At 42.0% G+C, this 24,013-nt stretch overlaps 1 protein-coding gene across 7 annotated transcripts in view; it reads left to right on the top strand.

Annotated features, from left to right (window-relative positions):
- The window catches only part of LOC143283116 (serine/threonine-protein phosphatase 6 regulatory subunit 3-like), a 146,173-nt gene that overhangs the window by 110,313 nt on the left and 11,847 nt on the right, over positions 1–24,013 (top strand). For 6 of the 7 annotated variants that reach the window (XM_076589249.1, XM_076589248.1, XM_076589246.1 and 3 more), the window contains exons 23-26: positions 6,911–7,142; positions 7,819–7,977; positions 9,657–9,713; positions 11,972–12,121. In XM_076589249.1, coding sequence (XP_076445364.1) covers positions 6,911–7,142; positions 7,819–7,977; positions 9,657–9,713; positions 11,972–12,121 — 598 coding nt within the window. The remainder of the gene's footprint in view (positions 1–6,910; positions 7,143–7,818; positions 7,978–9,656; positions 9,714–11,971; positions 12,122–24,013) is intronic. The other variant, XM_076589250.1, reaches the window with a different exon arrangement.

The raw sequence follows: 24,013 nt of genomic DNA, 5'->3' as shown, positions 1-24,013 counted from the left end.
TATAAATAACACACACGCACAGACACGCCCATGCATAATACTCTGACACACCCATTGCACAGACACACACCCACACAATTTAATAAGTGCAGACACAGAAAATGATAATTTTACATTAATATATACATTATTTACAAATGTAAAAAGGAAAGTATCAAATTGTAAACACACTCACCTCAACAGGAGTGGACGTGTCTGGAAAGTCAGTCAGAGTCCTGGGGTCCCAGTGAAAGGTGCAGCCAGTGGGAAGTTTGTCAGGTCTTTTACCCACTCAGTACTCTTGTTCCTCATCGTCGATATCTACAGTCATCATGACATCTTGTCTTGCAGTATGGCCGTCACTAGTGTCACTGTCGATTTCTGTATCAGCGTCGTAGGGGTCAGTCAGCAAAGTTTCGTCGTCACTTTCAAAATCATCATCTGGTACTAACTGAATGTCATCATCATCAGAAAAATCATCGGGGAATTCGTCACCAGTGTCAAGGAGGTCACGTTCAATGTCTGATCCTTCTTCTGTCACAATTTCGACAGCCTCATGCAGGGAGTAAATTCGTCTCGGCCGCCATGTTGGTTATGAAAAGATTGACCTTTCACCCAGTCTAGAAAAGTCGAGAAAAAAGCCTTTCACGCGGTTAACGGTCAAGGGGAAATAACTCAGTTTTTCCTAGACTGATCCCTCAAGACAGCCTGATTAGTTTCCCTTTAATTGAACTCTGCTGAGTGTATGAAAAAAATTCCGCAATCTGCCGAATACTACACTACAGCAAGTCATTCTGAGCGGGCGGAGCACCGGCACCAAAGCGCCGTCACATCTCCAGTAAGTTAAAACATTTTCCCCTAAAAACAAGCACACTGCTGTGTGCTTATTTGACACCCTGGAAGATTTTTGGCATGTGCTTGCATAGTAATTATACTTAGATTTGTCTGGGCATTTGTGTGCCCTGTTTCTATTCAAAACATTGTCATTGGGGTTTGTATTATGTCTTTCCTTGACTCCAAACTTTAGAGAAAACCAAAAGAAAAAGGACAAAAATGATGATGATGTGATGGCACTGACTCTGGCTCTTCCATTGATGTATTCATTGCATGTCACTAGAGAGAGATCATTGCAATGCATAAACCTCAAATTTCGTGTCAGAATTACAGCAGACAACAAAATATGGCAGTGTGTTTAATGAATGCAGAAATATTTGGCACCGGCAGTCTATTTTTCCCTGCGTTTGGTGTGGAATGAATGTGACATTGATAAACGTATGAGGCTAAACCCTATTTGAGCCCATGATGATCCCTACTTTATCAATAAACCATTATTAGATGACCCTTAGATGACCCAGCCCCACTGAAGTTACATGGCTATTTTTAGCACGTTTGAGACTTCTCTTTCTGTACGTATCTGGATGGTCAGTGGCAATCGTGTATTTCAGAAAATAAATTGAAAAATAAACTTTCAACCTTATTTCCAGACTTCCTGTTAAAAATCTGTAATATATATACTTGTCGTCATGGAGTCCAAAGGAAATTTGATCTAGTTTTGGACATCTCGAAAAAGGATTTGAGCTGAAGATATAGGTGATAAGAATTCCGTCTTAATTTAATTCTTTTGTTGAGAAAACCATATATGATCATGTGTATGAATGACTGGTGCGAAAGCGCTTTGATTTGTCTCTGCAAAAGATTCAGCGCTTTATAAATATCATTATTATTATTATGGTCAGTTATTGGGTCCATGTTCGCAAATAACCACGATCACATATTTTCCTGTCTTGATTTGCCCTGTTGTGTTTCAGTCAGAACTCTGGTTTCTGTTTACTGATTGACACACAATTGCTACATTTTTCTTCATTATTCTGTTCACAAGGAAAAAAGTCAGTTATCATCTGTATTTTTAAATTTGATCATTTTTACAGTACAGGCCATTCACACAGTTGTACTTAATACTTTTTCAGTTTTGTTTTTCCCAAACATTCATTAACAACGTTGACACTAATTCATACAAGGTTTTTGGTCATGGTTTGGAACATGGACATAGGTTAGTGACAGTTGGGAAGATTCAGTTTTAATGTTATATTGAATTATATTTCAGCCTCAGCAGATTTCTCAGCTTGGAATTCTGCCTGCTCTTACTGGAGAAAGTGTGTTGCAATAATCTGGTGCCACCCTTGTTTTTTGGGTTTTTTTGTCTGCAAGATTGTAGTTGGTATCAGAGTGGATTTTCTGCAGAATTTTACCAGGGTCATCTCTTGTTGCTGTGGTTTATTTTATGTGTGTTAAGTGCAATCTGTACATGGAATCTTTGTTCATTGTCTCATTTGAAAGACTTGACCACCACCTTTGATCTCGCTGTGGGGAAAGTAAAAATCCCAGTCCATGCAAGACTTGAACCCATAGATACTGGCTTTCTGGTCAGGTGTGTTAAAACAAGGCCTTGTGAATCAGGATCCCACATGAAACAAAGATGGTGTGTCAGGATGAATGTGAAAGAGTCCAGTAAGGGAGAATTTAATGCACATACTCGTGCACAAACCATCTTGATCACACAAAAACAAATGAACACAGAGACCAAAGTTGTGTGTGTCAATTTCGTATAATCATTCACACATCAGAAACCTTAACCTTCAGCAAGCCAATGGTGACTGAAGTTGCCGAGCATTACCAATCTGCAGCCAGTGGTGACTGTTGTTGACCAGCTTAAGATGATTGAATTTCATGCCAGCATTGATTGATTTCCTACGCTCTTCCGGGAGTGGTTCGTCCTCAGTTGGTCCCCACTGGCACCCAGCTCTCACTTATGGGTCCTGGAAGCTGCTAGCATGCGGCAGCACCCAACCCCCGGGCAACGGCTTTGACAGGTTGGCTAAACTAGGTGAGGGTAGCCGACGGGTCTCAAACCCTCGGTGATTTAGGGCTTGTCTACCCAAGCATGTGAAGACTGGATCTGGCGGACTCTGCGGAAGAAACCTTCATGGTTCAACAGAGAGGAAGGCGGTTGCAGCAGAGCACTGTGGAGTGCTGAGGGCAGGATGAGGCACATAGGACGTCCTGGTCATCCACTGCATCCGTTTCCATCTCCAGTCGTCTTGACCTCGCCTTGCCGCTGGATACAGACTGGACAAGAGAGTGAGATCGACGGTGCGCAACTCCTCACTATAAACAAAGTCATCGCGCAAGTCATCAGTCAGAAACTGCTGTATGGCGAACTCCAACATGGCAAGCACTCCCATGGAGGCCAAAAGAAGCGCTTCAAAGACAGTCTGAAAGCTTCTCTAAAGGCCTTCAACATCAGCCACAACACATGGGAGCTGAAAGCAATGGACAGACCAAAGTGACGTTCAGCTGTCCACAAAGGCGCCAAATCCTGTGAGGCCAACAGAATCACTGCAGCAGAGCAACGCAGACAGGCCAGGAAAAGCAGTGCCAGCAAGTCCCCGACAGCCGCCACCATCCCCTGTCCACACTGCATCAGAACCTTTGGGCGCGGATTGGCCTGACCAGTCATCTGCGCACCCAAAGAGAAAAAACCCACCCACCCCCAGGATGACTAGATGGTCCTTGTCAATCCCGACGGACGAACCACACAATTGATTTCCTATGGCCTTGACCTTCTATTAGTCATGTCTCTGGTTTCAGAAGGAGACATCTTCCATTTGCTTTTCATCATAGTAGATTCTGCAAGTTTCCTCAAGTTTTACAATTTTTTTTCGGAATGAATTTCTAATGCAGGTCATGATGGCACACCCACAGTTTTAGGAGAGTCTAGAATTCTTCCTCAACAATGATTCTGGCAATGAGTTTGAAAGGTTTTTTGTTGTTGTTTGTTTGTTGTTTTTTTTGCCAGAATATTTTCGACAAATGGATGATGATATGAATGAAGAGGTGTCACACTTCAGTAATGTTGATGAAAACCGTGTGCCGAGTAGATATTTTCATGACTAGCCGGCTGATTGAGGTTTCAGAAATGGTGGGTGCAGTGAACATTCTTAAAAGTTTATGGAGGCTGAATATTTTTTTCTCCTTTTTACCACTGATGTGGTTGATCTACTTGTCTCAGAAACAAATAATTAATGAAATATGCAAGGCAGGTGGGGGAAAAAAATGCCAAACACCTATTCATGTTGGCATGTGGCGTGATGTCGATTGGGTGAAATAAAAAGATTTCTGTCTTCTTCTTTTGGATGGACTTACAAAACAGTCATCTTATGATCCATTGATTGAAATGCCAGGGTTTAGAATCTTAACCCTCAAAGTGCTGGATATAATAAAACATACATACAGAAATCATGCTTAAAACAAAGGGATAGTTTGCCTCCGCTACCTGTGCTCTGATTTGGGGCATTTGTATGCTTATCAGTAAGAATAAATAGGTAAACCTATACATTTTTGGAAAGTAGAGTGAATGAAGAATCAGATAAAAGTAAGAAAAAGGCTGTACCTTGTAAGTAGTTGGAGATATTCCAGAGGATATAAACAACAAATTTTGCACACTTGTTTTCCAAAAACGTCAACCACAATGTTTATAGGTATTTTCACATCTTTTACAGAGTCAAAATCTCAAGATTGGCATTAAACTGTGCAGAAAATGTTCTGGCTGCAGAATCATGGTATGAATATAACTGAAACAATGAAATTATAAGCATTGTATTATTTGTTTGAGACACACCCACCGACGCCACGCACGCGCACATCTACAATACTTTATGCAATCACAGGCAAAAACAGAAATAAATGTTTTCTTTTAGCTCATGTTGCTTTCAAAAGCAGCAAGAATGCTTTAAATCAAAATAATTTCCAGTTTTCTAGCTTGATTTGGTCAAGAAATCGCAATAGACCCATGCCTAACCCACTTTACCACCCCTCCCCACCCCCATCACCCACCCCCCAGTTTTTGTGGCTGGAGACACATAACTGAATGAACAACAAGCAAGCCAGCATGCCCAAGTATCAAAATAACAAAGCCGTTTTCATCAGAATCCTGTCAGCAAACGAATCATCACTAGTGACAAGGTCACTCATTTCCTGAGCTTTGTCAACTTCAGTGTCACTCATTGTTTACAAAAAATACGAAGATCTGGACTTATAAACTCGGTCAAAGTTTGTGCAAACACAAGCAGGGAGGCAGTAACACCAGAACGAGGCTGTTTTATGAAGGCTGCCGAGTACAGTCGTATGATGTCGGACCTTATGTAAACAGAGCCACGATCGTGGCCCATCGCACTTTACCGGGAAAGCCAGGATCGTGGCTCATCGCGCTCTCCGGGTTAAGTATCATGTCTGTATACCAAGACCATGCATAAAGGTAGAAAAAACAACACTTGCACCTCACAGCTGAAAGTAACAAGTGAACACTGACAGTTGGATGTATGTTATCATTTTAGTTTATTTTAACCCCTTGCCTGCCTTTGGACATGAGACTTAAACTCTTTTTTGTTGCACTGTTATAGGATGTGACTTTTGTGTCCAGTTTTCATCAGCAATTCACGGTTGATAGTTGAAGGGAAATAATCTTTCTTTTCCCCTGTCTTCTAGAATGAAGATTGTTTACACCCCTTGGATTAGTATGGTCTGTACTGTATAACTCTTGGCAGTAGGAAATTCCTTGTTACTTGCAGACATGGTTGGTCAAAATGATGTCATCTAGCAGAGATCAGTCAGGGCTCATTTTTTATCGTTGACAGCTTTAGAAGTTGCTCAGGAATTACTGAAGGATATAGACAGTGGGGAAGAAGGACTGTGTAGTGGTGAGAGTGATGTTTCAGGTGCAGATTTGGATAATGATGGTAACTGTCAGGACCCATCCACATTGTGGCATAAGGGAGAAAGTAAAAGTTATGTAAGAGTCTGACAGGCCAGGAGTAAATTGAAAGTCAACATGAACCAGTTTCCAACACACACAGTCACTATATATGTGTAGCTGGAAGTGGAAGGGAGATGAGGAGAGGGATGATGAGTCAAACCTGCCACCAGCTGGGGAAGGAGAGGGGAAGGGGGGGGGGTGGTGGTATCTGTTGGCCAGGTGCCAAAACAGCCAGCCAGCCACCCTGTATCTTTTTCTATCAAGCTCTGATTAAACACTGGGCCACAGGCACCCAACAAAAAAAATTGACTGGAAATCCTGGAATTGTGATGCATTGATTTTTTAACTACTTGATTTCATGGAATCATTTTATTCGACTCTGATTTTAAACAACAATAACAACAGTTATATAATAGATGATTTTAAACAACAATAACAACAGTTATATAATAGATTTTTTAACCACTTGATTTCATGAAAATTTTCTTTCTCATGTTTCAAACAACAATAGCAACAGTTATACAATGGAATTTTGTAACAGATCTTTCATCTACATAATGTTAAGTACAATATGTGAGCAATCGTTGTGCAAAATTTCAAGAATATATCCTTGTGAAGTAGTCCACTTTTCTGGCACTTAAATGGAAACACCCAGTTTTCACTCAGCACATGAGAATGACAAAAAAATTTTTAATGTTCTGCAGGGAAGTGGTTCATTCATTATTCATTTCTTGCAGGCTCAACTATAAAATAGCATGTATACTGTTTCTGCATATCTTCTATGTTTATCCCAACCACATAACAAAATTTCACATCACATTTTTGTTCAAATTTGGAAGTTAAAGGAGCTTGGATTTCAGCATGATATACCTACATACAATCATAGAAAATAATCTAGCTGCAGAGAAAACAGTTAGGAAGACATATGGTTAAAGACATTCAGGTCATTGTAACCCGCTCACTTTTTTTATTTTTTATTTTTTTAATTTTTATATATTATATATCACTTTCATATTATTTTATCAGCCTCCATACATATCATCTTTTTCTGTCTCTGTCTCTCTCTCACCCCCACACCCTCTCTCTTTCTAACTGGGATAGATCTTTCTGTTCTGACAGTGATTGATGGGGAGAACAACATGGCAGAGAGCAGCAGCAGCAGTGTGGGTGATGGCAGTGAGGGGCAGGCCCAGCAAGCTGCAGCCAGCAGTGATCTCAAAGTGGAGAGCCTGGAACAGGGTTCTGAAGATCAGCCTTTACCTGATTCCACCTCCATGGCCTCTCCAGGGCCTGCCGTCAGCACCTCTTCACCTGTTGCACATACCCCACCTGTGGATGTCACCGTGTCAAGGTCAGTGTTAGCATACCCTAAAAATGTGTTGCTATTTAAATGATGTTGGCATTGGAACTAAGCCAACTGTTGATTGAATGTTTTTGTTGAAATATTTTCTGTGATAACTTCACAGCAAAAGTTATTACATGAAGTTAAGAAACAAGAAATTGATGATTGTAAAATGAAAGTTTTGAACTGGTCTGACCATATTTTTGTAACATAAGAATCCTACTTTCATGATACAGCATGTAAACCGAATCATTGTCTACTGGGAAAGGTATAATTATTTGTTTTCATTTTGTTTTGTCATTTGTTGATGAGCATTTGTATTGATTTATATGAGTAAAATTTTCTGTTTTATTGCTGGGAGCAGACAACATTTTAAAATTGAATGAGTGCCTTATGATGCTCCCCCAAATAATATTGATATTACATGTTTTTGCACACATTGTATGTGTTATCAGAGAAAATTTTCAGTTACATAGCATTGTATTATATATTCTTCATCAGTACATCATTGACTTGTCATAAAAATTAAAGGTAAATTAAATTGCTGTTTCCAATGAAAAATGACATTTTCAAGTGAAGTTTTTTCATACTTGGACTCTGTCCATGTGTTTTCATGGTTACTGCTTGCTTAGCATCACAGAAAAATTTAATCTTAAGTACCATTTCTGATTTTGGACCTTTGTAGCACATCCAACGAAGTGGAGAGCCAGGAGGGGGCAATGGGGGAGATGCGAGTGGAAGCCAAAGATCCGCTGGCAGAGGCAACAGAAGCCGGATCCAGCTCTCCCAATCCCATGACTGTGGACAGCAGCACTGGGGCAGGCAGCCAGGAGGCAAGTCCTCAGTAAGTATCAGTTTTTGCCCTTATGTTTTTGGCTCTGTCGTTATGAATGGTTCAGTGTATGTATATTTTTTAGATTAAGTCAGTTTTGTTGATTTTGTTTATAATGTAGACTTCAAATCCTTAAGTGTGATTGCATCATATATATATAACTCTTGGTTTTGTATTTCATTGTATCAGTCTTTTTTGGAATGATTTTGTTTAACAAAAAACATGATTTTACATGGGGGTGTATTACTCGAGATGAATAAATTTAGCCATAAACCAGACAAACCTGATTTGTTAACTCACTTCTGAACAAGAGACTTTTGACAGCTCACTTTTATTAGGTTTTAACCCTTTGAGCCCTGACCACCGGTTTACCAGTGGTGGGGAGGGGTGTCATAATGCCTGGCCACCGGTTGAGCGGTGCGTAAATACTTGTGTCGTGTTTTGCTATTGGTTTACTTATATTGAAGAGCCAATCAGAAAAACCGTAATATTCCGACGCAAGCGAACGCAGTACCAACATTGCCATGCCCCCTCACTGTGTTTTGTGCATGTGCTTTGGATAAAAAAGATCGATTTCTACCACGAAGTGTGCAGAGTCTCAACCTGACACGCCTCCTTTTCTACCACGAAGTGTGCAGAGTCTCAACCTGACACGCCTCCTTTGATCAACTGATTCTGCATGCTCAGATTCATTTTCAACATCACTATCTGTAGCAAAATCATCTGATTCGAATTCCACCTCACTGTCAAAGTAATCATTGTCATACTCTACTTCTGATAAATCATCAAGCATATCAATTACTTGCTGCGATGTGTACAGTTGTTTTCTCACACGTTTTGTCCCTGATTTCTGCCCTGACGGGGCAGGTTGAGACTGCACGCTTCAAGTGTTTACGCACCGCTCAACCGGTGGCCGGGCATTATGTCATTTTTCTCTGCCACCGGTAGAGCGGTGGTCAGGGCTCAAAGGGTTTAATACCAATTATTTGCAGATTTTGGCTCAGGAGCTCAGGCAGAAGGGTTAAAATTGCTCAGGGACTCAGGGCTCAAAGGGTTAAGGAAAATAGAATTTGGGCATATGCAATTATCTACATCAAGTATCATTGCTTCTTTGAGGTCCGATCTACACTTGGGAGGTGGGGGGGCGGGGCGATTGGAAAGACTGGATCAGAAGCAAGCTGTTACATAAATTCTATAAAATCTATTGATTTAAGGAAAGTTAATGTTCTCCTTGGGAAAGTTTGATTCCACCCACCCCCCTTTTCTTTTTGTGCACAAAATTTTTTTTCAGAGCCTTAAAGCAACAGAAGTGGAACCATTTAACATAGAAAGAGTTATAAAAACGACAAACTTGAGCTTCAGAAGGTTCCCCCCCCCCCCCCCCAGCCCCCGATTTCCATTGGTTTTGTGCTTTGGTAGTTTATTTCTCTTTATGAGGCCTGTGCTACAGTTTTTTTGCGTGCCTTTACAGGATGTTACAGGATCTGAAACAAATAGGTGCAGTTTATATTTATTCAGAATGGTGAGCTAATGATTGTACAGAGACATATTAGTTCTTCACTCTTTTCTCTTCTTTTTTTGTTTTGTTTTTGTTTTTTATGATAATAATTCATTTTGCTGTTTTCACATTCAGGCAACAGCTATTCACAAAATTCACTGTAAATGTGTCAAACTTCCATGTGTTTTTTAAGGTTAAACAATGAAGCCCAGAGTGACAAGCAGGATGATGATTTAAGCGCAAACTTTGAGTGAGTGGTTCTTTACGACTGATCTATCAACCATTAGCTTGCTTTCTGTACCTCACTGGTGAACATGGTTTGTTTTCTCTGATCCTTCACTGCCAGAGAATTCTTTGCTTTTGTCTTAGTTCTCTCTCTCAAAACGTATTTATTGTACTGATGTTGTCCACACAGGTAAACTGCATTGGCTGTACACTATATTAGGTATGTTGTATGTACCTTAATGTTTGAAAAGGAAAACTATTTGATCTAGAAGCGTACGAACAGTCAGGGAAATAATAATATTGAAGCAAAATGCTACTCACTTGAATTATTTAGTATGCATTTCTGGCAGTGAAAGGCCTAATGTTGGGTTGTTCTTTGTTGATTTTTTGCTGTTGTTATTTTGAATGGTTGTATGGTTGCTTTGGTTTGTAATTCTGTTTAACGCGTTTTGACATTCCTTTCAGCTGTGTTTCTGTTTTTTATGTTTCAGTTTAATGCTTGTGTGCACTATTTCCCCTTTTTTGACTCACTTGTGTAAACAGAGTCTATGTTTTAACCCAGTGTTCGGTTGTCTGTGTGTCTGTGGTAAACTTTAACATTGCCATTTTCTCTGCAAATACTTTGTCAGTTGACACCAAATTTGGCATAAAAATAGGAAAAATTCAGTTCTTTCCAGTCATCTTGTTTAAAACAATATTGCACCTCTGGGACGGGCACAAAAAAAAAAAAAAAAGCCAAATTATATGCAAACTGCATTTATTGTTATATTTATATTTTTTGTATTCTCTAAACTTGGCACTTTGATCTGGTATTCTGACACAAAAACAAGAGCAGTCATTATTACCATTTTTGTTCATACAGGAACTTCTTTTGCTAAGCATGCAAGTTTTATTTATTTTGCAAACGTTTTGGTGCAGATAGTAAAAAAGGGAAATTACTCTGTAATTAAAGCTAGGGGACTTAATTTGCTTTAAACTGATCTTTCTCATCTTAAACATTACATTTTGAAATTATACTCAATACATAAAAAGCTTGTGTGTTTTACTCTCAGTCACAAGTGAGTCTTGAAGGCCTTGCCTCTCTTGTTTTCTATGTTTCCTTTTTTGGTTGTTGATGTCTGTCAGTAATAAATAGAATATACATGGAATATTCTGCAACGTAATAAATTTGTGAGTTATGAATAGCAAAACACAGATATCTCCCTTTGAGTTTACAAAACAATTGACATACATTTCTGTGAAAAAGTTTGTTTCTGTTTTTGCTTGTATTGGTGATTGGAATTAAAGAAGGTACTGCCAATTGATTTTGAGTGTGAGATTATTGATGTGAAACAAATATGTGTATATTTTTTATGTCTGCAATAGATATTATCTTGACAGTCTTTCTCATATCTGACTGCGACTCTGTGGTAAAATAACTAATGTAGTGTGAAATAACATAATGAATATATTAATGCTGTTGTTCATTACTATGATGTGTGCATTATAGTTCCATCATCATTATATTATCTGTTGGTGTTGTTCAAGTTCCAGAAAGTGGATCTTTTGTAAAACGTGCGTTTTATTTCTTTTTTTTAAACTTCTACACTGTTCTGTGTGTCAGTATACAACCTACCATAGATATTCTCGTATAGTCTTCAGGTCCAGACTGTGCTGTATAAGAACTATTAGTATAACTTTTTTTGTGTTGATTCTGTACTTTGCCAGTCAGTGCTGAAATTCTTAAGTGCTGAAATTCTTAAAGGACATCTGAACTCCAGTTACATGTATGCAAATACTGCCCTGTGGTCTAAATCTTTGAAAATTTTAGATTATTAAAACTAAATACATACAGATGACTGATTTACAGTAGTCATTTATAGTGCATAAATTAGAAGTGTACATTGCCTTCTTGGGAGCAAATGAAAATTATATCAGTTGTGTGCTATCTTTTGTTTGTTCTTTAATTTTTGTTTGTTTACTTTCAGCTCTCAAAAGTATTAGGCAGCCCTAGACACATTGGAAGCCTCTAACTAGACAAACCAAAAACAATAAAGCCCAAATCTTTTCGTAATCATTGTATGCCTGTAGATTATTATACCATAATGTGCCATTAAGTGCTAAAGGTGCCTGTTTGTTGACTGTGTAATAAGAACTTAGTACTGGTACTTGCTTTTCTTTCAATATTTGCAGCTTTTGATTATCAAGATCATATGTTGGAAAGTCTTGAATGCTTCTGCCTATCTTATGCTATCCTGTTACCTGTTTTATCCAGAAATATTAAGGAACTCTGTATGTGTGTAGTTTCTTGACAGGCAGTGGTCTGATACGCGGAAGGGCAGACAGTGGTGAAGACAGTGCTCCCAACACAGGATCCAGGGATCCAAGCCATAGAGATGTAGACACTGCCCAGGAACCAGACACCACCAACTCCTTAGACCTTGAAGCTGCTAGGTCAGTTTTGAAGCAATCAGAATTGGGAGAAAAATGATATGCACAACTGAAACACCAAGAAATGATTTGTTGTACGAGGGAATCCTGTACAGTGGAACCTCCCTATTAAGACTTTGAAAAATCAGCCAAATTTAGGTCTTAATTGAGAGGGGTCTTAATAGAGAGGAGTCACATTGGGCACATTTCACACAGACGCACTCACACACATAGATACGCACACATATGAATGAAAGAAAAACTGTAATGATGAAATCAGTGTCAATTAAAACACTAAACATTACATATACTGTACACACAGTCATAGAAATCTCTTCTGTACATGTGGCTATTGTTTTGTAAAAAACTGTGAGATCATTGATTGTTTTTTGGACACAGTGTTTTTGACGATGTGCATTTTCTCTATCTCTACTTTTGCATCACTCATATTCTCAAGAATTGAGATGCCATGAGCCAGTCCAAAGCGAGCCAGTTCATGAGCATATTTTGCTGCTGTGGAAAAGTCAATCACTGGTGCTTCTTCAGCCTCAGGCTCCTCTTCCTCAGCATCTTCCTTGACATCTTCAGATGCACTGCCTGAAGCTGTGGATTGTGCTGTGTAGCAGGTGTCAGGGAAGATCTGCAGGTCTTCCTCAACAGCTGTCATCTCCTCCAGTGTTGCACCATCCAACAGAGCAGCAGCTCCATCACCCAGAGGCTCCTCTTCTTCACCTGGCCCTTCAGCTGTAGCCACTGCAACCTGGACATCTTTGCACACACACACACACACACACACACACACACAGTACAGACACATACACACAAACAAACAAACACACATACACACACACACACACACAGAGTACAGACAGACACACACACAAACACACACACACACACATGCACAGAGAAAATGTCACCTACAAATTACAAATCAAAATGTATGTAAAACAAAGACAATGGAGGCACACACACACACACACACACACACACACACACTCACTCACACACAGAAAATGTCACCTACAAATTACAAATCAAAATGTATGTGAAACAAAGAAAATGGAAGCACACACACACACACACACACACACACACACACACACACACACACACACACACACACACATATATGCACAGAGAAAATGTCACCTACAAATTACAAATCAAAATGTATGTGAAACAAAGAGAATGGAAGCACACACACACACACACACACACACACACACACAGAGACACACATGCACAGAGAAAATGTCACCTACAAATTACAAATCAAAATGTATGTGAAACAAAGAGAATGGAAGCACACACACACACACACACACACACACATGCACAGAGAAAATGTCACCTACAAATTACAAATCAAAATGTATGTAAAACAAAGACAATGGAGGCACACACACACACACACACACACACACAGAGAAAATGTCACCTACAAATTACAAATCAAAATGTATGTGAAACAAAGAGAATGGAAGCACACACACACACACACACACACACATATATATGCACAGAGAAAATGTCACCTACAAATTACAAATCAAAATGTATGTGAAACAAAGAGAATGGAAGCACACACACACACACAAAGAAAACTCACTTCTGTCCTTTGTGTTTGTATTGTCCAGAATTGATGTGAATGAATAAAGAATTTTAAATGTAGAATGGAAACAAGTCAGAAAATGTATATGAAATAAAGAGTTATCACAAACATACCCACAAAATTTAAGTTTTATCTCTCTTAGTCTTGCACACAAACACACACATGCACATACCTTGTTGAGGATCTGGACAGAATCCACACTTCTTGAAACAGCTCGTCACTGTGCTGGGCTTCAAGAAGTTCCAGGCTTTCTTCAGCCAGAAGACAGCATCCAACAGACTGACTGACTTGGCCAGTTCTGTGCCAGTGGCAGTGCCATCCCTCTCCATTTCAAAAAGAACATGGCGAAGAAGGCATTTTCTGTACTGCAGTTTTACAGCCTGGATTATTCCAGCGTCACAGGGCTGCAGACGCGAGGTGGTGTTGGGTGGCAGCATCACAAATTTGATGTTTGACAGCTGGATTGGGGGTGTGTGCAGAGCAATTGTCCACAAACAACAGAATATGTCTCTGCAGAATCTTCATTCTGTTGTTCAGTTTATTGGCCCACTCTGTGAAGATGATTGAGGTCATCCATGCTTTTTTATTAAATTTGTAATCCACCCCAAGTGATGACATGTCCAGTCCTTGGAAACACCTTGGTTTGGCACTCCTCCCAATTACAAGAGGCTTGAGTTTTTCCCCTGTGGCACTGACACAAAGCAGAATGCTGATCCTCTCCTTTGATGTCTTGATGCCAGCTGCCTCTTGGCCTTTCACTACCATCGATTTGGACGGCAAAGTTCTGTAAAAAAGACCAGTCTCGTCCGCGTTGAAGATGTTTTCCGGGCTGTAGCCCTCACAAAGATGTGGCAAACGGCCAATCCAATCATCTACAGTTTGTTGGTTGACGTCTCCCCGCTCACCACTCAGACACGACTGATGAACATTTCGTCGTTTTAGCCATTTTTCCAACCAGCCATTCGATGCCATGAAGCCATCACACCCACTACCCACAGCCAGACACAGTGCTTTTTCCTGGATCAGTTTTCCTGTCACTGGAATATTTTTTCTTCTGGCTTCACAAAACCACTCCCACACTTCCTCGTCGATGTCCGTGTACGTGGTTTTGCGAATTTTTGACAACTTTCTGTCCCCACTCTCACCGCTCTGCCATCTTGTCAGGATCGACTCTTTGTCTCTGATAATTGACTGGATTTGAGTTTTACCAACATCCAACGATTTCGCAATGGAAATGGCACTTTCCCCACGCGAACTCCGTTCAACAACCTTGACACGTTCTTCCAGAGTCAGGGCTTTTCTTTTTCGTGAAGATTTTGATGCCGACGTCTTGAAGTGAAAATGCACGTGGAAGCTGAAGCCGAGATGAAATTGTGTGCAGTGGAACCGTTGTGTGTCGTCTTTGGCGAAAGGCGCGAACGCTATTGGAAGGACGATAACTCTGAGCGACTTTTATGAAGCAGTGTTTCCGGTCTTTGTCTAAAAAGTGGGAATGTAGCGACTTTTTAAGATCGGTACCACGCATTTTCGATTTATTTTCAGTCATTTTGGGGCAAATTTTACTCAAGAAGTCATATCTGACTAATATTTTTCGGTTGCAAGTCGCGTTTGGGAGGTGGTCGTAATACAGAGTTATTTTATATAATAAAGTGTGTCGGTCGTGAGGGTGCCGGTCGCATCTTAGAGGGAGTCGGAGTGAGGAGGTTCCACTGTATTGAGGAAACATTGTTCTCTCTCTCTCTCTCTCTCTCATTATTATTTTTTTTTTTTATAACACATTGACAAGCTGAAGCTTAGACAAAGGTCAGTGCTAATTAACACTTCCCTTCATCTGGAGGTATGGAGGAACAAACCCAGCAACTTGGTTGAGGGGAGAGAGAGGATTAAATTGATATCACACATGCGTCTTTAACCCTTTCTCTGCCAGGGATTTGTGTGAAATCTGTTTGCCAGGTTTTTTTCCACAAAAAATGGGTACATATTTTCAAAAAATTCTGTGTGCTTTGTTATCAGTGAGAGACCCATAAAAGTATATATTTTCTGAAAGGTAAAAAGTAAAGAATACATAACACATCACTTTTTTTCCAATTTTGTTTCTTTTCAGTGACATACAATTTTAAAATCAGTGTTTCATTTTTTTTGTCACATTTTCAACTTGTTCATCACAAACATTTGCCAGGTAATATTGTATTTTCTGGACAAATGGATAATACCTGTACAAACAAATTATACAAAAACAACCACAATAAAAGAGATATACACACAGTTTATTGTGATTACTCTTAGTGATGACAAATAGAGGTGAGGCCTTGCCCCCTCAGCCTCCATCCCTTTCTCTTCCCCCCTCTCCTCTTCCCCTCTCTTACCCCACACTTTATCCAGTTCTCCTTAGTTCACATTGGCTCATTGCCAAGAATGTTGCTTGCAGTGTGTACTGCTTTTAATTCGGTCGTGTTACTGTCGTCTGCTCTGTACAGCTGGCGTCACTCACTGTTTGTTATATCTTGGCCAGTCTCTTCATTGCTTCCTTTATTTTCTATCAAATCGTCCGAAAAAGTTTATTACTGTCTTCTTCTTCGAGTTGACACTTCAGTTCCTTCAGAGTATGAGTTAAAGAAAGCAAGTTTTGGTTGTTTTAGTGCACATTGATCACACAGCTTGAGCTGGGCGTCGCCATTTTGCTGAGCGTGCAACGAGCCAGGCAAGACACTGCAACGGTAACCCATCCAAATCATTTAAATAAAGGACTGCCTCATGATGGAGATGGGGTTTCTATCTATCAATGGAATCGAGAGAGATTTCCCAAGCTAAAGCTACCAGTGTTTTTGTCGGTAAACTGAATACAAACAAGGGAAAAGTCTGAATATTTTGCTGACGAGTTATCTTGTCATTGTGGCAGTGAAGTGCACACGGTTGCACTGATGAGTTATCTCATCATATAGGCAGCCTAGGGTTCAGTCTCTCTTTCCTTTATATACCAGTAAACATGCCTGTCTCATGAGAAAGAACATCTGCTGTGTTGTGGGGTTGATTGAGATAGATGCCCCATTTTGTATCTGTGGTTGTTGTTTTTTTGACTCACTTGTGTAAACAAAGTGAGTATGTTTTAACCCGGTGTTCGGTTGTCTGTGTGTGTGTGTGTGTCTGTGTGTCCGTGGTAAACTTTAACATTGCCATTTTCTCTGCAAATACTTTGTCAGTTGACACCAAATTTGGCATAAAAATAGAAAAAATTCAGTTCTTTCCAGTCATCTTGTTTAAAACAATATTGCACCTCTGGGACGGGCACAAAAAAAAAAAAGCCAAATTATATGCAAACTGCATTTATTGTTATATTTATATTTTTTGTATTCTCTAAACTTGGCACTTTGATCTGTTATTCTGACACAAAAACAAGAGCAGTCATTATTATCATTTTTTGTTCATACAGGAACTTCTTTTGCTAAGCATGGAAGTTTTATTTATTTTGCAAACGTTTTGGTGCAGATAGTAAAAAAGGGAAATTACTCTGTAATTAATGCTAGGGGACTTAATTTGCTTTAAACTGATCTTTCTCATCTTAAACATTACATTTTGAAATTATACTCAATACATAAAAAGCTTGTGTGTTTTACTCTCAGTGTACAGGGCTTTCACTATGTTCATTCGCCCAAGTGGTCTTTTTTGGAAAATACTAAAATCAATACTATGAGTGGACTTTACAGATCTATTGGCTGAGCCCTGAAGGTCATGGGCAAAAATCAATTGCGTACACATATTTATACACATTCAAAGCGCGTGCTCATATTCTTTGCGAACACGGACGACGCCATTTTATTTCAATTTGTTGACCTGCCCGTTCAATCCTATGTTCAATGGACAATACATGATAACATGTGATGGAAAGTTGGAGAAGGAGACCGTTAAATATTTATTCAGAGAAAGATTTGTGAACGCCTCATCACTTACTGGATTATCCAATACCCCAAACTGCCATAAAAATATCCACAGAATCAGTCGGAATTCACAGTTAAAAATTGTAAACCATGCGAGTTAATACCCTTGAATTGATCACGATGAAACGAAAAAATTTCCAGTCTTGACTTTTCTCAAAATGAAGTCCTTTTCACTTCATACGACGTTTAGAAGTACTTGTACTTGGCTCTACATGTTATTAGTTTAACAGAATACTAAATTTTCATATCAACTTTAAAACTATAAAACTAGAATGAACATAAAAGAGAAATTAAATCGACCGTGTCGTACTACATTCCCGGCGGATGTACGTAAACTTGTACATCTATCTAGATCTAGAGAAAACGGCTAAATGTTGCAGTGTGATTGCGGCGATAGCCACGTCTCCTTTACCGCGGACTTAAAAAGAATTTTTTTTTTTTATTGCCCTTAAAGATTTTTTGAATGCCCAAGACACACCAGAATAATATGATTTAAACAGCGTTCTCACTGTGAATACCGCAATTGATTTATCGCCCTTTAAAAAAAATATGTTCAAATATTAAATTTTAGAACGTCAGTTAAGGAGCCATGTTAGTGTAATGGGTAAGACAGTTTCTTCTCACCCGAACACGCGGGGTTCAGATCTGGTTAGGACTCTTTTTTTTTCTTTTTTTTTAACCCGAAGCTTTATAATAAATACAGAACACATTTTAATGATTAGATTTTTTTTTTTTTTTTTTAAAGTGTATCACAAGTGAGTCTTGAAGGCCTTGCCTCTCTTGTTTTTTTTGTGATTGCCATCTTTGCTGTTGGCTATCTTGGTCTGTTGCCGATAGACTTTTTTTTTTTCTTTTCTTTTTTTTTAATTGTCATCTTTTCTGCCTGATGATCCTTGAGCTTGTATTTTTGGCCAAAATCTGTTTGCAGTCCTTGAGATACTAGTTGTACTGTGGGGGTTAGGAGGTGCACGGGAGGGGTAGCACCTCTAGAGGGGGTGCTTGTCACGCTCTTCCGGGAGTGGTTCATCCTCTGTTGGTCCCCACTGGCACCCAGCTCTCACTTATGGGTCCTAGAAGCTGCTAGCATGCGGCAGCGCCCAACCCCCGGGCAACGGCTTTGACTGGCTGGCTAAACTAGGTGAGGGTAGCCGACAGGTCTCAAACCCTCGGTGAGTTAGGGCTTGTCTACCCAAGCATGTGAAGACTGGATCCAGCGGACTCTGCGGAAGAAACCTTCATGGTTCAACGGAGAGGAAGGCGGTTGCAGCAGAGCACTGTGGAGTGCTGAGGGCAGGATGAGGCACATAGGACATCCTGGTCATCCACTGCATCCGTTTTCATCCACTGCATCCGTTTCCATCTCCAGTCGTCTTGACCTCGTCTTGCCACTGGATACAGACGGTCTCGGACAAGAGAGTGAGGTCGACAGTGCGCAACTCTTCCTCACTATAAACAAAGTCATCGCGCAAGTCATGAGTCATCCTTCATCCCATACCATCATTTTTCCCAAGCCCTGTGGCGACAGGCGAGCGACGAAGCAACAGGTGTGGGTACACTGGCAGTCGTAGCCGCGGACCTGCACACAGGCGGCTCAGGCCATAGGATTGTTTTTCACCGACTGGAGCAGCGGTGGAGATCGGCAGCCCCCTGAGCGACTGAGCAGCCCTCTTCAGGACAGCACTGCTCACCTCCATGGCATGAGGAAGGGGCTAGAAAAGGTGCCCTAAACATTGCCTGCTCCACACCACCCTAGTCAGCATACCGCGGCTCATGGGGACCCTACTCAAGCGGTCGACACACAAAGGAAAGAAAGAAGAAAACAAGGAGCACCCCATTGACCATTGCCACATGGAACGTGCGTACGCTTCTGGACAGAGGCGACTCAGACAGACCACAGACGCACAGCACTCATTGCAAGTGAACTAGCCAGGTACAACATCGACATCGCTGCCTTAAGTGAGACCAGACTGGCAGAAGAAGGCAAACTCTGTGAGCGAGGCACAGGCTACACCTTCTTTTGGAGTGGTTGCGGACCTGAAGAGAGACCTGAGGCTGGAGTTGGCTTTGCAGTGAAGACAACCCTCGTTGGCAAGCTGGCTGGCCCCCCGAAAGGAGTGAACGATCGCCTGATGAGTTGAAACTCCCTTTATGCAACGGGAAGAAGTTTACCACCATTGTCAGCGCCTACGCACCCACCATGACCAACCCGGATGAGATCAAGGACAAGTTCTACAAGGACCTGAACGCTGTCATCACCACTGTTCCCAACGCAGACAAGCTCATCATTCTTGGTGACTTTAACGTGAGAGTTGGCTGTGACAGCACCTCCTGGGAAGGCGTGATTGGGAAGCATGGGGTTGGCAACTGTAACAGCAATGGTCAACTACTTCTCCAGACATGTGCCGAGCATGACCTTCTTATCATAAACACCGTCTTCTGTCTCCCTACCTGTAACAGGACGTCATTGATGCATCCTCGCTCTAGGCATTGGCATCTCATCGACTTTGTCATCGTCAGGAAGAGGGACAGGCAGGATGTACGAGTCACGAGGGCCATGTGCGGCGCCGAGTGCTGGACAGACCACCACCTTATCATCTCCAAACTTAACCTCCGCATTAAGCCCAAGAGACGGCCTCAGGGCATGAAAGCACCCAAACGCCTGAATGTCAACAAGCTGGAGCTAGGCAACATCAAGCAGAGCTTTGCTGACACCCTGGAGGAACACCTTGAGTCCACCATGCTGGACAACCAGAATGTGGAGGCAGCATGGGGCGCACTGCATGAGACGGTGTACAACACTGCCATGGAGTGCCTGGGGCCTTCTGCCAGGAAACACAAAGACTGGTTTGACGAGAACTGCACTGAGATCAAGCAGCTGCTGGAAGACAAACGCCAAGCCTACAGAGCCCACATTGAAGATCCCAAGTCACAGTCAAAGAAAGACATACTGAAGAGCACACGCTGCACCATCCAGCTGAAGTTGCGGCAGATGCAGGATTCCTGGTTGAACAACAAAGCTGATGAGATCCAGGGCTTTGCAGACAGGAACGACATGAAGAACTTCTATAACGGCCTGAAAGAAGTCTACAGTCCCACCACCTCCGGATCTGCTCCACTCCTCAGTGCTGATGGTTCTACCCTGATCACTGACAAGGACGAGATCCTTGAGAGATGGGCTGAACACTTCGACAGCGTACTGAACCGCCCTTCCACCATCCATGATGAAGCCATCGACCGACTCCCCCAGGTGCCAGTCAGTGAGTTGTTGGATGCCATTCCAACTTTGGAGGAGACCCAGCTGAGGTCTACAAAGAAGGTGGTATGGCGCTGACTGAGAAGCTTCATCAGCTGTTCCAGCTCATCTGGCAGCATGAGGCAGTTCCACAGGACTTCAAAGACGCTTCCATCATACACCTGTACAAGCGCAAGGAAATCGTCAGGCCTGTGACAACCATCGTGGAATATCCCTGCTGTCCGTCGCAGGCAAGACTCTGGCCAGAGTGCTACTCAACCGTCTCATAGCGCACCTTGAGCAAGGTCTCCTACCAGAGAGCCAGTGTGGCTTCTGGAAAGAACGCGGGACTATCGACATGGTGTTTGCTGCCAGGCAGCTCCAGGAGAAATGTCAGGAACAGAACGCCGACCTTTACTCCACCTATGTCGATCTGACCAAGGCCTTCGATACTGTTAGCAGAGATGGCCTTTGGAGAATCATGGCGAAGTACGGATGTCATCACCATCATACGGCAACTACACGATGGGATGATGGCCCGAGTCCAAGACAACGGAGAGACTTCAGAACCATTCCCTTTCTCCAGCGGAGTCAAGCAAGGGTGTGTTCTTGCCCCCACCCTGTTCAGTCTCATGTTTTCAGCCATGCTGACAGATGCCTTCAGACGTAGGCATTGGCATCAGGCACCGCACAGATGGCTCACTCTTCAACCTAAGGAGGCTTCAAGCAAAAACCAAGGTTAGGACAGACACCGTCAACGACTTCCTGTTTGCTGATGACTGTGCTCTCAACGCTGCCTCCGAAGCTGACATGCAACACAGCGTCGACAAGTTCTCTGCTGCCTATGACAACTTTGGCCTCACAATCAGCACAAAGAAGACTGAGGTGATGCACCAGCCAGCTCCAGGAAAGCCTTAACGGTGAACCAAACATCTTCATCAACGGGCAACGACTGAATGCGGTGGGCAAGTTCACATACCTGGGCAGTACACTCTCTCGCACAGTTGTTATCGACGACGAGGTGAATGGCAGACTCGCCAAAGCCAGTGCTGCCTTCGGCAGACTCCATAAAAATGTTTGGAACAGGAGAGGTATCACCCTGGAGACGAAGCTCAAAGTATACAAGGCCATAGTTCTCACCACGCTGCTCTATGGATGTGAATCATGGACGGTCTACAAACGCCATGCCAAAAAGCTGAACCACTTCCACACCACCAGCCTCAGAAAACTTCTCGGCATAAAGTGGCAAGAGAAGATCCCTGACACAGAGGTACTCACTCGTGCAAACTTGCCCAGCATCTACACCATCTTGATGCAGGCCATATAGTTCGCATGCCAGACCACCGGCTCCCCAAGAAACTGCTGTACGGCGAACTCCAACATGGCAAGCGCTCCCATGGAGGCCAAAAGAAGCGCTTCAAAGACACTCTGAAAGCATCTCTTAAGGCCTTCAACATCAGCCACGACACATGGGAGCTGAATGCAATGGACAGACCAAAGTGGCGTTCAGCTGTCCACAAAGGCGCCAAATCCTGTGAGACGAATTGAATCGCTGCAGCAGAGCAATGCAGACAGGCCAGGAAAAGCAGTGCCAGCAAGTCCCTGACAGCCGCCACCATCCCCTGTCCACACTGCGTCAGAACCTTCCAGGCGCAGATTGGCCTGACCAGTCATCTGCGCACCCACAGAGCCCAACCCACCCACCCCCAGGATGACTAGATGGTCCTCGTCGATCCCGACGGACGAACCACAACCACAGATGTACTGTGGTGTCATAATTGGAAACATGCGGGTGTGCACTAGTTGCTCATTCTGCAGTGTTGTTTGCCCTTCTTGGCTCAAATTTCCTTCTCCGAGAGTTCTTTAGGAGGGCTTTACTCAAGAATTCTCAAAACCCAGAAGTTCCCTTATTGGACTTGTTCTTTGTTCTACATTTCATTCAAAAAGCACCATTTGAGCCCTTGGGTTCTGTGCCCATTGACATGCTGACTGTCATGACTTCATTTCTGCTTTTGCTAGCCACTACATGCTAGTGTAGGAGTGAGAGGCATGGTCTGAGTGGTTTGCCTCAAGACATAGCCTTCAACAGGGACTGTTCATTACACTCCATTTTCTTCCCGAGTTTCAAGCTAAGAATCAAGATTCAAGAGATGCCCTCTCCCTCTCTAGGATCAGGCCCTTGTCTTGTCAGGTGTCTCAAATATTACTGGGATAGTTCTCGTAGCAGACGTTCCTCTTAGAGACCTCTTCTCATTTTGACCAGTGAGAATACGTTAAGATTTTTTTTTTAATACAAAAAAGGTATAGCTGCTGGCACAATTTCTTTTTTGGTTTCTGAGTCACTCTGAAAGCCTACTCTCAGTTCCAGAAGGTTTTAGCTGCTTGAATCTGAGAGCGCATGAGATGTGGGCCAGTGCCACTTTGGCATCCTTTCAGCATTCTGTGCCACTTTGTCATGTTCTAAAGGCAGCCTTCCTGGTGTGCGGAGAACCCCTACATCAATTTCTGCCTTTGGGATTTCTGTATGACCTGGGTGATCGATTCCAAGGCGATTTCCTTTTTCACGGCAAACACAGCTGTTACTGTTACTGAGGCTCCCCATGCAAACCAGTAAGGCATTGTCTTCCACCGTTTGCTTTGAATTCTGGATCAATTTCACAGATAGGGACTGTAATATGAACTATCATTATTAGTGAAACACAGATCCATTGTGGCTAAGACTGGCGCAAACCAGCACAACATTTTTATAGACATAACAATTTTTTTTTTTTTTTATGATGATCAGACTGTATAATTTGGATCAGCTTATTCAGGCATGAGATTTTTCTGACTATAGTCAGATTTTCGACTGAAAATTGGCTCCAGGGGCCATTTTTGAGATTCGCGTAAATCCGTTGAGAAAATCGGAGTGGTGGAGGGGGGGGTGAGGTCTTTTTTCTGACCCACGAAGGTTGCACGAACGTTGTCCGACCGATCAACAAGACAGACCCACAGCGTTTGCTAAAATGCCCATGTTTGGATAAGTGAACCAATTGAGAATAAGTGTCTCTGTCATCATTCAGCTTATTCGTATTCGGTCGGAATTACAAAACTTTTGCTCGCGGGCTTCACGACTTGCAAAGATACCTGATTTC

Source organism: Babylonia areolata, chromosome 6, assembly GCF_041734735.1.
Source record: "Babylonia areolata isolate BAREFJ2019XMU chromosome 6, ASM4173473v1, whole genome shotgun sequence".
Taxonomy (NCBI): domain Eukaryota; kingdom Metazoa; phylum Mollusca; class Gastropoda; order Neogastropoda; family Buccinidae; genus Babylonia; species Babylonia areolata.
The sequence above is the reverse complement of the archived record's forward strand: the minus strand, read 5'-3'. Positions and strand labels throughout refer to the sequence as shown.